Raw genomic sequence first — 12,935 nt, forward strand, 5'->3', positions numbered from 1 at the left:
TATCCAGGGTTCTGTCTCGTCCTTTACGATCGACGCTTGGCCTGCCCCAGGCCTACGGCTCAGCCGTGAAGTGCCTGCCCTTCATCTGAAGGATTCTCACGAGCCGACACACGTTTAGACACCATTTATGTGTGATTTTCCCTCAGATAAGGTGCGGAACCGTTAATTTGGCGCTCAGGTATAGAACCCCGCGCACTCCCGGAGCCCTGCGGGAGCGGCGGCTGCGTGCGGGACGTGACCGGAGCCGGCGCCGCAGGCCCCGCCCCCGATAGGCGGGATGGCTGATGACTGACAGGAGATCCGACCAATAGAAACACAGACAGAAGAGCACGGCCCAATCGCTGACGGGAGGGGCGGGGTGAGCCACTCTGGGTGGTGGCGGCGCGGGCGGCGCTGCGGCAGAACGCGGAGGCGGCGAAGCGGAGCGGGCTTAGCGGGAGTAGAGTGATTCCGGCCGGCAGCAAACATGTCTCTCTCCAACAAACTCACCCTGGACAAGGTGGACGTGAAGGGCAAGCGCGTCGTCATGAGGTGAGGCGTTGCGGGGGGAATGTGCGTCCCCTGAGGGCCGCCCTGCTCCATCCTCCACGCTGGGGCCGGGCCGGTGCCCCCCGGCACGCAGCCCCTTGCCTGAGCCCGGCACGTGTCGATTTGTGCGGTTTTGGTTTGATTTTTTTTTCGCTCGCTGTGTGTTGGAGAGGCTCCTGCCTCATCATCGAGCCGGCCCGGCTCCCCTGCGGGGGACGTGGCGGCCGGGCAGGGTGTAAATCCCGGCCCGGCTCTGCCGCCCTGGATCACCCCGCTCGCACGTGTGTCGGCTTGAGGGAAAATCCACCCAGCCTGCCGTGCTTTTATTCCAGAGTACTACCCCAAAAAATGCGTATTTCCCAGGTTTCTTTCTTCCTTAATGCAAACTCAAAAAACATTGCAATAAAAAGGTGAAGATACGGCTCTTCCCAGCTCTCCAGATACCCATAGTAACTCAGCATTTCGCAGGAATCAAATCACAGTGTCACAGAATGGCCTGGGTTGGGAGGGACCTTAAAGCTCATCTCTTTCCACCCCCATGCTAAGAGCACGAACACTTTTTGCTAGACCAGGTTGCTCCAAACCTCTTCTGGCCTGGCCTTGGACCCTTCCAGGGATGGGGCGTCACCGCAGGTTTTCATCACATCCTGGTCTGAAACCCTAAAATAGGCGTTCTTAGCTTATTTTTAAAGCATCAGTGCCTGAAAGCCTCCTGTTAAAATTGTTGCCAAATCCTGGGAGATAAGGGCACCGCGGTACATTGTGGTATGTCCTGTTCGAAATACTTTTATTGTGGGGTAGTTTGTTCAAGGTCACTATAATGTGACTACTGTGTGTGTGTTATCCACTCTTGAGTAGGCAGGGATGGCAAAAGTACCGCTCCTCTTGCTCGTAGTCTGATAGACAACTTGGTTTTTTTACTCCTTGTCTCTTCAACCTTGTTTTGAACTAGTTCCCTAAAAAATTGGTTATCAGAAACCAGCCCGTGTAGCAAGTACTGAAGAAGCTTGCTCAGGATTTCCGTGCACTTTCTAAGTCTGGTACAGCAGAAGATCTTTCTATCTCTCTAGAAGTCTGTACCTGATTATTTTTTGGTCATCTGACTAGTTTTTTTTCCCATTTCTGTCTGAGTCATGTTACAGGGAGTAGCCATGCGTTGGCAGGTGATGGCCTGGGTTTGCCCGTTCAAAGTCTCCATTAGTTAATGCTAACTAATTAATTTTGCTGTTCTGTGAGGGGCTACCCAAACACAGCAGGTGAGCTGCCAGGCTCAGTGTCTCCTGCCTGTATCTCCCCTCTCTGAAACGAGTCACCACGTGCTCTCAGTAGTACTAAAACTGATACCTCTTCTTTTTCTCCTCATGTTCATCGTCATTTTGGCGTACTCACATCCTGCTTAGCTTCCGGTCCTAAAGCCGAAGCTTCAGGAAAAGTTGAGAATGGGGGTGAGAGAGGGCTCAGGGGAGCTCAGATTTCAGTGGTCTCCAGGGGGAAAGAAGGCTGAGCTGGACCTTTCTTTGTAGTTTTGATGGCTCTGTAAAGCAAACTGTTCTTTTATTCTCTCCTTTTAGGATAATGGTGCTTTTCTTTGCCCCTTCTAGAACTCGAACCACTGTGCTGTGGGGCTGCCAGTTCGATTTCTTTCTGCTCAGCTACTCCTGTTTTGCTGGCAGCTTTTGTCCTTCTCCTCATTTGTTTCACGTGCTGAGTGGGCTGCAGGGGGATTCATTCACGCACTTGCTGAACTCAGATGTTCTTTAATGTATGGAACCATGAAGGATGCACACTCTGCTCTCTGCCATTCGCTGCTCCAGCCGTGGGTGTTCCCTCCCGTAGCTCAGTGGTTACACAACGCAGCTTCCTGCACATGGGCACAAGGCATGCCAGGAGAACGGGCTGGTGAAGCTCCTCCCTGCCAGCCCTTCAGCTGGCTCGAGTCAGGAAGTTACCTCAAGATCCAAGTCAGGTCTTCCCGGGAGAATGTGATAAGCCACAGCACTGGCTGCAGGGAGATTAGAGCTGCAGAGGACAGAAATTAAAGCTTCCTTGAACTGCCTGCTGGCCACAGTAGTCCAGCAAGTATTTCAGAAACCTCATTAGAGAACACAGGGTCACTAGCTCTTGTTCATTCCCTTTCCTTTGGATGTTCCTCGTTGGGGATCTGAAAGCGTATTGTTTAAAAATAAAAAGTTCTGTCTGGGTTTATTTCCTGCTCAGCATTACTGCTGCTCTGGTCCTGAGCATTAGGATGGCCCAGCTGAGTTATTCTAGCAGTGGTTGCTCTCTGTTTGTGGTGTTATCACAGGCAGAAATGGCTGATAACACATTGATTTCAGAGTGGAACTTGGCAACAGGGCAGAAGTGAACATCTCACTCTAATTGTAACACTTGCTTTTCTAGCCAGCACCTTTACTGGCAGGTTCCCTCACTCATTTGTTGAACATTTAAAATTAAATAAAATGAATATGTAATAAAACAAATTTTTTGAATATTTGCTTTTTTTCAGGGTTGACTTCAATGTTCCAATGAAGGATCACAAAATAACCAACAATCAGAGGTGAGCTGTAATTTCCATCCCAATGGAGGCCCCAGAGTCTGCTGTGTCTCTCGCTTCACCCCAGTACCTGCAACATTACCATGATTAGGCTGTCATTGCTCAGACCAGAATATTAAAGGTGTCAGAGAAAGTCCAACAATTCTTAATTAAACCCCCTGCAGTTGTTAGCAAAATAAACTTAATTACAAGGGTGCTGTGGAAAGCATACGAAAAAAAAAAAAAAAATCTCTTATTTTAGAGATTCTAAACTTCCTAAGTTGGCCATGGCCATTTCACAGCCACATCTCTTAGGCTGTGTGTGGAAGTTGTCTCTGTTTGTTACTATCCAGAAGTCTCTGTGCCTCCTGCTTACCCTGGGGCTGTGTAAGTTGATTTTGTTAGAATAATTGCTGCAGTGCAGCACACAAAACCCTGGGGTTTAGAAACCGTGATGCCAAATGTCTTTCCCTGCTTGTCTGCCACTTGCAGGCTGGTGTTCCTTTTGTTCACAGTGTTCTCACTGCTCATCATTTCTCTGTTGGTGCAGGATTCCAGAGTAACCCAGGAAGCCTGGTAGTGTTCAGGTGTGTCCTGGCATTTCTTAAATGAGCAATCAGCAGAATTTAGATTACAAAGTGCATTTTAATTCCATGTCCTACATTGCTTGGAAGATAACAGTGAAATATATGGAAACAGGTTGGGATGGAGGATTTTGTTGATGCTTTCTTAAGGAATTGTTCTGTCCATCTCTTGTGCTGTTTCTTTAATCCTTTTTGAGAGACAACTCCCAAGGCTCATGTGTAAGTGGTACAAATCTGCTTGCCTGGTGAATTCTAACTGATTCCTTATTAATTATCTCTTCTGTGCTATTACAGAATCAAGGCAGCTGTTCCTACCATCAAGCACTGCTTGGACCACGGGGCCAAGTCCGTGGTTCTCATGAGTCACCTGGGTCGCCCGGACGGTGTCCCCATGCCTGACAAGTTCTCCTTGGCCCCGGTAGCTGTGGAGCTGAAGGCACTCCTGGGCAGGTACTGTGGAAAACAGCCTGGCGTGCCCTCCCTGCCAGGGCACCTGGATGTTTTTCTTTCCCCCAGGAAGTCACTGGTGAGGTCACAGTGTGTGTCTTGTGTTTGCAGGGAGGTCTTGTTCCTGAAGGACTGTGTTGGTGCGGAGGTGGAGCAGGCCTGTGCTAATCCTGGTGCTGGCTCAGTCATCCTGCTAGAGAACCTCCGATTCCACGTTGAAGAGGAAGGGAAAGGCAAGGATGCTTCAGGGAACAAGGTGAAACTTCCAGCCTGGCTTTCATGTGTGCTCTGGTCTTATCTGCTCTTTGCTGCAGATGGAGGAGGAGCCAGCAGCCTCTCTAAAGCACTGATTGTGGAACCTGCTCTTAACAGGACACCCAGAGGACTTTAGTTCAATGTGTCCTACTGTTGTGCAAAAGTTTTGAGTGGAATACAGTGAATTTCCAAGATGAAACAGCTCAAGTGAAAAGCTATAGATTACTCTGTCAAAAAAGAAACAAAATAGAGCTGTGCAAGAAACTGCTGCTTGTTAGGCTTCAGTTTCATATGTCTAAAATGAAAACAAATCTGGAGACAGTTTCTTGCCACCAGGCCCATAAGAATGATGCTTCTTTTGTGAGTTATATGGCTAATACTCCTGCAGCACAGGGATTATCAAACCCTCCTCTAAGCCTGTCTGCTCTTCAGAGTAGTTCTCTAGAACCAGGCTGCCTTGCACCTCTGACATTTTGTTGAAGGTCAGCAGAGTGCTTGCTCCAGACAGCTGCTTTTCTTAGCGATGGTGACCCCGCTGCCTTTACAGAGGCCTTGGCTCCCTTCAGATCCAGTGCTTGGCGGGAATGCTGACATGGAGTGGTGCCCTTTATGGGCTGACACAGGACTCCTGCAGCTTAGGAGCACAGCAGAGGGTGGGTGAGCCTGTGCAGGTGGCAGGGGGAGATTGAGCAAATCTGGAATTATTCACTACTAGAATTGTGTGCCGCTGCAAGTCTAGTGGCAGGGAGAAGAGTGGGACAGGAATTTCATTTTCTGTGGGAGACAGTCCCTTGGTTTTGTGTGTTTCTGTAATTCCCAGGTGATATAGCTGGGTGTGTGAATATGGAGCACGGCAGGGGAGGTGCCAGTGACAGAGCTGCCTCTCAAGGAAACAGTGATGCAATACAGGATTGCAGGTTGCTGACTGCTGCTTAAACTGTTTTTCCAAAGCACATGCAGTGGTGGTGGCTCCTTCTGTCAGAGCCCCTTGTGTTCTGCTCACAGGTGGTACTGGTTCTAACTGGAGCACTTGTCTCTGTACAGCCAGGCAGTTTGCTGACTGAGGGAGCAGTTGGCAGCGTTGTTCTGGAATCCGTGTGGTCCTGCTCAGGCTGTGCTGAGGGCCCCCAAAGCTGTGCTGAACCCTGCTGCCATCTCTTGGAGCGCCTCCCTGCCCTTGTCCCTGTGGTGTCACATCTGGGTGCTGGCCGAGGGCTGTGGGGTGATGAGCTCACCGAGCACAAAGCCCTTGGAGAGGCTGGCCTGGCTCCAGCCTGGGCTGCTCTACAGCCAGTGGCTGTCAGCTGCCTCTGAGCAGGCACCTGCTGCCCCAGTGAGCTCTGCTGTCTCTGAGGTGGGAAGGAAAGCTGCACTGCAGAAGCCATCCCGTGAGGGTTTGGTAGGATGCTTGGGGGAGTCTGTTAACAAGAATACACCTGATCTTACCCGCTACATACTACACTTACCTCCACATTGAGCTGCCATAGTGTGCAGGCCTTTTATCAGTTAATCCTCACTGGTTAATCCTCAGTGCAGTGGCTAAATCAGTCCTTTAGGAGTTCAGACTTTTACCTGTGTCCTTTGGAGACTGTGCTTGCTTTGTACAGTGAGTGAGCATGAATTTGTTTAGCCTGATTTCAGCATTGCCTTGTCTCTCCACACCCTTCCTGTGCTGGACATCTTTTGGAGAAAGACTAAAGGTTTGTGGTGCTGCAGTTCAGAAGTGGGAATAGTCTTCAGCAACAGCAGTGTAGGGGAGTATAAAGTGGAATTTAAACTATTTAAACATTTTTGTTGTTCTTGCTGTACTGGGAAAAAGCAAATGAAGATGGTGACCCACCAGATGAACTGATGAGTTCCTCAAACAGACCTTTGCTTTGGGTTTATGAGGCAAATAGCTGACTTTGAGTTTAGATTCAGAGTCAAAGTCTCAGGGTACAAACTTGTCCTTCTTTCTCTTTTTAGATCAAGGCTGAGCCTGCAAAAGTGGAAGCTTTCAGAGCCTCTCTTTCCAAACTGGGAGATGTCTATATCAATGATGCTTTTGGCACTGCGCACCGAGCTCACAGGTGGGTGCCTGTCCCCTTCCACAGGCAGAACTGCAGAGCAAAATCTGCTATGGGAACACATCAAATACTGCCCCTGAGGAGTTTTAACTTCCTTTTGGGCTTGTCCCACTATCATTGTGCTGTGTTTGTTCCTCAGTAGTGGATTAACTGGAGGTAGTTGTATCAGTGTATGCTCTTTCAAGTGTGTTTCTGGGTACAGGAGGAAGCTGAAACAAGATCTTAAGACTTCCATTGACTTTTATTGGACTTTGAAGATCTAAAAATTACTTGCTTAGGGCTTATATAAATTGTCCTGCAATCACCACAGCGATCTTTTCCAAATGACTAATTGCTCCAGAGTGATTATTTTCATGGAGTGTGTTTAGATACGTGTACTTGCAGGCTGCAGTGGTGCTCTTGGAAGAAGAAATCCCTGCTCTTGGCTATTCTTATTTGCCCCCCAGTGTCTTGGATCACTAGTTGAGATGATAAATGTCCTGCAAATCAATATTTCTGTGCAAAACCAATGTCAGAAATGAAGCATGTACAGCTGTCTTATCCAACTAGGGAAACAAAGCCCCTGCGTGTGTTTTCCTGCAGGTGGTAGCTGTTTCTCATTGCTGCAGCTGACTAAAGGTCTGGCTTTGTAACGCTGTGAGAACATGGGGGTGTTTCTATGTGTAAATTTTTCCTTTCTTCACTTTTTACTTTAATTCTGCAGCTCCATGGTAGGTGTCAATCTGCCTCAGAAGGCTGCTGGCTTCCTGATGAAGAAAGAACTGGATTATTTTGCCAAGGCCCTAGAGAGTCCAGAGAGACCCTTCTTGGCAATTCTTGGAGGGTAAGACTCGAAAACATTGTGACTGTGTTTCTCTAACTCCCCTAACAAATGACATGTTGTTTTGGCTTGTTTCAAGCAAGTGCTTTCCTTTCAAGTGTACCTGCAGTTCAGATTTGTAGCTGACTCGTGAGATGTGGATTAGAGAGGAGCTAACTGATACATCTGCTCCTGTGATGATACAGTCTGGCTGCTCACTGTCTCTCCTGACTCTGATGTTCCCCAAATTGAGGTTTTTACCCAGGAGAGCAGTCAGAGCCATGTGATGGCCCAAACATTGTCAGTGACCTTTCCCCCTCGGTTCAGGGTACAGGAGTGCTCAGGCTCAGCACTCTGTAAGCTGACACAACCTCTCATTATACAACAGGGCCCTGCTGGGGCTCTGCCCCAGCACCTGGTGTGCAGAGGGGCTGCAGGATGCACAACCAAGTGACTGCTCCTGTGCAGAAATATTTAATTGCAGCCAGTTTTCATCATGTGTGCCCAGTCCAGCACTGCAGCTCTGCGACGTGCATTTCATCAGGGGAATTAACTTGGCTGGGCACTTGGGGGAAATCAGGCTCTAAAGGGCCAAATGAGGCTTATATTTAAACAAGAATAAAAGAAATGGAGGGCTGAATAATGCTCTAGGAAGTTGAATTTTAAGGCTGGCCTGCTAACTTGCAAAATTCTCTTTTTGCCCATTCCCAACAATTCTTTTGTTGGATCATTGTCCAGAACAGCCTTGACATACCATAGTCAAAATATTCATTATTTATTCTTTTTCCTTTTCTCTCTCACCAGAGCCAAAGTTCAGGATAAGATCCAGCTGATCAATAACATGCTGGATAAGGTCAATGAGATGATCATTGGTGGTGGAATGGCGTTCACCTTCCTCAAAGTGCTCAACAACATGGAGGTACGAGGAGGACAATTCTGTGTCTGCTCCTAGTGAAGAATGTGGTCTGAATGCCCCTTGTATGTCCTGGGATTGAGCACTGGCTATCTCAGCTCTCTGCAAGAGTAGGGAGCCCTGAGAAATTACTTGACAGTCCCTTTGCAAAACTCAGATTTCTGCTGTGTCTCTTTCCAGAATTGCTGTCTGAGCAGTTTGGGTGCTGATGTTCTCTTCTGTCACAGCCAGGAACTAAATAAACGCCTCTTACTTTCCCCAAATGTTTCCTTTAGATTGGCAACTCTCTGTTTGATGAAGAGGGATCAAAAATTGTCAAGGACCTGATGGCCAAGGCAGAGAAGAACGGTGTGAAGATCACTCTGCCTGTCGACTTTGTCACTGCTGACAAATTTGATGAGAACGCACAGACTGGGGAGGCCACAGTGGCCTCAGGCATTCCTGCTGGCTGGATGGTAGGTGTGAATGGGAAAGGGTGTGACAGGGGCAGCCAATAAAGAACAGGGTGGGTAGGACACCTCTTAAAGGGGTAGAAAGAGTGATTGTGAGCCTTGGAAAATGTTTCTGAGGGCAGTCAAGCTGTGTAGAGTTTGTTGGTTTAATGAAATTGAAGCCCTGTTGTTTGTTCTGATTTTTTTTAAAGTCTAAAGTAGCTTTTGAGAGATTTGGATTAAAACAGCAAAATTCCATTCCCAGCTCGCAGATCTGAATGCAGTAGAAATCGCTTTTATTTGACTGGAATTTAAGTAGGGTTGGCAAAGTTTTCTAACTAAAGACTTCAAGAATCTGCCATTGATTTAAAATTGACCTACTCGTGTTAGGAAGATAAATACTACTCCAGACTCCACCCTCCTGCAGCAGCTGCTGGCAAATCTATCTGTGAAAACAGAGAAACTCTTGTTCCATGTCTGGGCCGAGGGGGAAGCTTCAAACTGGGCGTGGGTGATTTGAGCTGGGGGTCAGCAGTGAGTGACTTCTCTCACTTCCCTTAGGGCCTGGACTGTGGCCCTGAGAGCGTGAAGAAGTTTGTTGAAGTTGTGGGAAGGGCCAAGCAAATCGTGTGGAACGGTCCAGTTGGGGTCTTTGAGTGGGACAAGTTTGCCAAAGGAACCAAAGCCCTGATGGACAAAGTGGTAGAAGTAACTGGAAAAGGCTGCATCACCATTATTGGTAAGTAGATGTGCTTGTTCCTGTTTTTCTAAATGCACAAAGGAAGCTTCTGCTCCTTTGTTAAAAATACTCCTTTCCTCACATTCTCTTCTGTCCTTCAGTTGGACAAAATCTGATTTTCTTGTGTGTCTCATGGATTCTGTTTGTGCTACAGGTGGTGGAGATACAGCTACTTGCTGTGCCAAGTGGAACACTGAGGATAAAGTCAGCCATGTCAGCACAGGAGGTGGTGCCAGCCTGGAGCTGCTAGAGGGTAAATGCTCTTTTATCTTCATTTGTTTGAGTAAACATGGAGTTCTGGGTGCTTTATCATGTGTTGGTAGTCAGGAAAGCACAGCAACAGAGGGATGGCTTTTCTGTCCCGCCATGTGGAGTTAGTTACATGTAGCTTTGGAGCCACAAGCTCCTCTTGCTGTCCTGTAGACCTCACAGAGGGAGAGAGGAAGGAAAATGGAATATTCCTGCAAACAGCACAGCACGCCTCACCCAGAAAGCAAAAATACTGGGATAGAAAACAAGAGTGGGCTGGATTTTGTCACTGATCCCTCAGGACATGCCAACCGGCCTGTTTAAAATGCCAGGTTTCTGTTAGGGAAGCCTCATCAGCAGAGTCTGGAATTTTTGCCAGAAGTCTCCTCTTCCTGTTTGGAATTCCCTTGGTTTTGGGGAGCCCTCTAGTGCTTGCCGACAAACCTGCACGAGGGTACTCGGGATTCAAAATGGTGAGCATTGACGGCATTCTTGTAACGAGTTCCATTGTTCTCCAAACGACTTTTCATTTCCTCTGGTAATTTGCCGTTTCCCAGTGTGTGTAAATTATCCAATGCTGTCAGCTCCTCTGGAGAGGAGAAACTTCAATAAACTGCCCTGCAGCTGCTATTTCCAGGAGTAAGATGGGAGACAGCTTTTGTTTCTGTTGCCTAGGGAGTGATGGGGAAGGGAAAGAATGCAGATGGCTCGAAGGAAACGCTGTGTATTCAAAAGCACAAACTTGTCTAAGCTTTGGCCCAAAATATGGGTTTGTGTGTGTGATCTTTTAAATGTAACGGAAGTCTGGCTAATTAGAAAAGCTTCTGAAGATGAAGAAAGGGGGAAAAAAAATCCCTGAAAACTCAGCAAACTAGTGAGTTGTGAACAGTGTTACAATTCAGTCCTGCTGCACAGCTTGAGCATTAGAAAGTTGTTTTTCTGAGGAAAGGCAAAACCAGAGTGGTGTCTGTTCATTATTAAAGTAGGACAAAGCTAGAAATGCTTTAGAAAACACGGCATTTTATTAAACTAGGCCCTTGTACTCAAAGATGAGCAAATTTTTTGATTCCATCAGTTGGAAAGAGACATGTAAATATCTCAACCTGGATGTGTTAGTCACAGTTAAAGACTCGAGACTCGTAGGAGGCTTTCTCTCTTAATTCCTAAAATTTCCACCACACTCCCCAGAATTCTATTTACATGCCACTAGGGATTTGAGAAACTATGCAGCAACTCCCTAAATCCAATCAAAAATCTGTTTGCCATCAAACTTAATGGAGAAGGATGTTGGGTGTTTGGATCTGGCCCTAGCAGAGCCTTGGACAGAGATGTGCCATTACTGTTAATTTTGGATTGATGGCTGGGCTGTGTTAGGAATCTCTCTGCTGACATCTGAGTGCAGCTGTGCTCTTGATGCCTTGGGAAGGCTGACCTGGAACAGAGAATAAAGTAGATATTTACTGAAAGGCCTTTAGGGTACACCTTGGGCAGGACAAGAGCCTGGCCAGGGCTGCACCCAAGGTGGACCCAAAATGGGCACAAAATGGACAAATGGTCATGAGGTCTCACACTTTTATAAGTTTTGGTCCATTTTCATATTGGTCTTTAATTGTCCAGTTAGAGCTCCAGGTTGTTGAGGTCCCATCCTTCTTGTTCCTCCCTCCACCCACTGTTGTTTGTGCTTTTGGGCCTGAAAGTTGTCCTTGGTGTCCAGCAGGAAAAGGATTTGTTTTTTGTCTCCCTACTCTGTGAAGAGCTGAGTGACACTGAATGTGAGCTCAGAGCTGCACCCCTGGGCAGCACAGAATGTGAAAAACATTAAAGCTCAAACTTCAGGCATCACTCTGGGTGGATTTACTGTGTGGAGCAGGTCCATGGAACCACCGTGGTCAATGTGGAGCCAAACTCTTCCATTTCCAACCTATAATTCCCGATTTGCTTTTTTTTTAATTACTTATCTTTGAACGTTGCAGCGTTGTTTGAGCACAGAGAGGTTCTTAACCCTGCTGCTGTGTTTTTAACCCCCAGGTAAGGTTCTCCCTGGTGTGGATGCCTTGAGCAACGTGTAGAGAGCAGAGCCCCACGCCCCGGTCCCGTGCACAGCCCCTGAGATCCAACACTTCAGCGCTTCCGTGTTCCAGCTCTGCCAGAGGCACATCCCAGAATGTAAACAGGAACGGGACCTTGCAGCAGGAGAGAGCAGAGATTTTTCCAACTGCAGTTTACATGATGTGGGTTTGTCCACTGTTACCCCACTTGAATTAACGTAGTGAGTTGAAGCTGTTGTTGTGAATTTAGAGTGTATATATTTATATTTTGCCTTTTCAAAGAGATTAATCCCTGTTAGACGTATATCTCAGAAAGGAGTGCACTGTCCAGCTTCCATCCTAGAGGCATTTTCATCACTTGACACGGTTCAGAAACCAGAGGGGACTCCAGTTTTTTGGAGGTTGGTTGTAATAGCTGCTGAATAAACATATTTAAAGTGCTTCCAGTTTGTATGTTGTCCTTATTTCAGGTTTTTAGAATGGTCTGTATTAAAATACCTTCTAGCATCAGGAATCTGAGCTATTTTTCCTATTTTCTCTAATTATAATATTTTTAAGTCTCCTTCTGTGTTTGTCCAGTGGCTCTATAAGCACCCAGTCATCATCATCATCATACTGGTTGGTAAAGAAGTAAATTGCCACAGATGTGCTGTTATATTAAATAAAGTAAGATGAAATTTTGAATGTGCAAGTCAAGTAAGAAAAAATACAAGTTCAACTGCCTGTAATCTAGAGCACTTGCCTCATATTGGGCTACTAATGTATTTATTGTCAGTATATGGGGAATTTTGAAGACAGGCATGTAAAAATGAAATCCCAAGCAAACACAATTGCAATGTGTCTCTGTTTCAGTTTGTGGTCCTAAAAGCATTGAAAGTAGCATGGTAAAACCACACAGCTGGACACAGATTTGTGTGTGGCACAGAGTGGTGCTGTCAGTGAAGGCCCAGCAAGGTGGTGCCAGTGCCTGGAGCTGGATTTCCACGTGAGCTGCCTCGTGCTGGCCCCTGTGCTCGCTGCAGGGCCCAAATGTGAGTACAGAATGGCTCAAAACCAAACCTGGGACTCCTCCTGCCTCAGCCTGGCCTTTGTTTTGGGTTATGGCAGCAGTCACAGCTCTGCTCTGAGGAGAGGCACTGCTCCGGCTGAATTGCTTGTGGCTTTCCCTGCTGGATCCGGGACGAGTGAGCGGTGTGGGGCAGCCTTGGCCTCGTTTGATTCCCAGTGAAATCCCCAGCAGTGCTGCTCCCAGGAGGTTCTGCACAGCACAGAGGATTGAGGATGAACCATGGAGGGAAGCCCTGAGGTAAGCAGCAGGTCACAACACAGGTTCTGCTTTTCAG

At 47.3% G+C, this 12,935-nt stretch overlaps 1 protein-coding gene across 1 annotated transcript; it reads left to right on the forward strand.

The window, feature by feature from the left end:
• Window positions 1–365: 365 nt before the first annotated feature.
• Window positions 366–12,033, forward strand: PGK1 (phosphoglycerate kinase 1). Its single transcript, XM_040083830.2, has 11 exons — window positions 366–531; window positions 3,035–3,085; window positions 3,940–4,095; window positions 4,204–4,348; window positions 6,313–6,416; window positions 7,117–7,236; window positions 8,017–8,131; window positions 8,401–8,580; window positions 9,118–9,295; window positions 9,450–9,548; window positions 11,573–12,033. The coding sequence occupies exons 1-11, from the start codon at window positions 467–469 to the stop codon at window positions 11,611–11,613; spliced, it is 1,254 nt and encodes a 417-aa protein (XP_039939764.1). The 5' UTR covers window positions 366–466; the 3' UTR covers window positions 11,614–12,033.
• The last annotated feature ends 902 nt before the right edge of the window (window positions 12,034–12,935 follow it).

Source organism: Hirundo rustica, chromosome 21 (assembly GCF_015227805.2).
Source record: "Hirundo rustica isolate bHirRus1 chromosome 21, bHirRus1.pri.v3, whole genome shotgun sequence".
Lineage (NCBI taxonomy): Eukaryota > Metazoa > Chordata > Aves > Passeriformes > Hirundinidae > Hirundo > Hirundo rustica.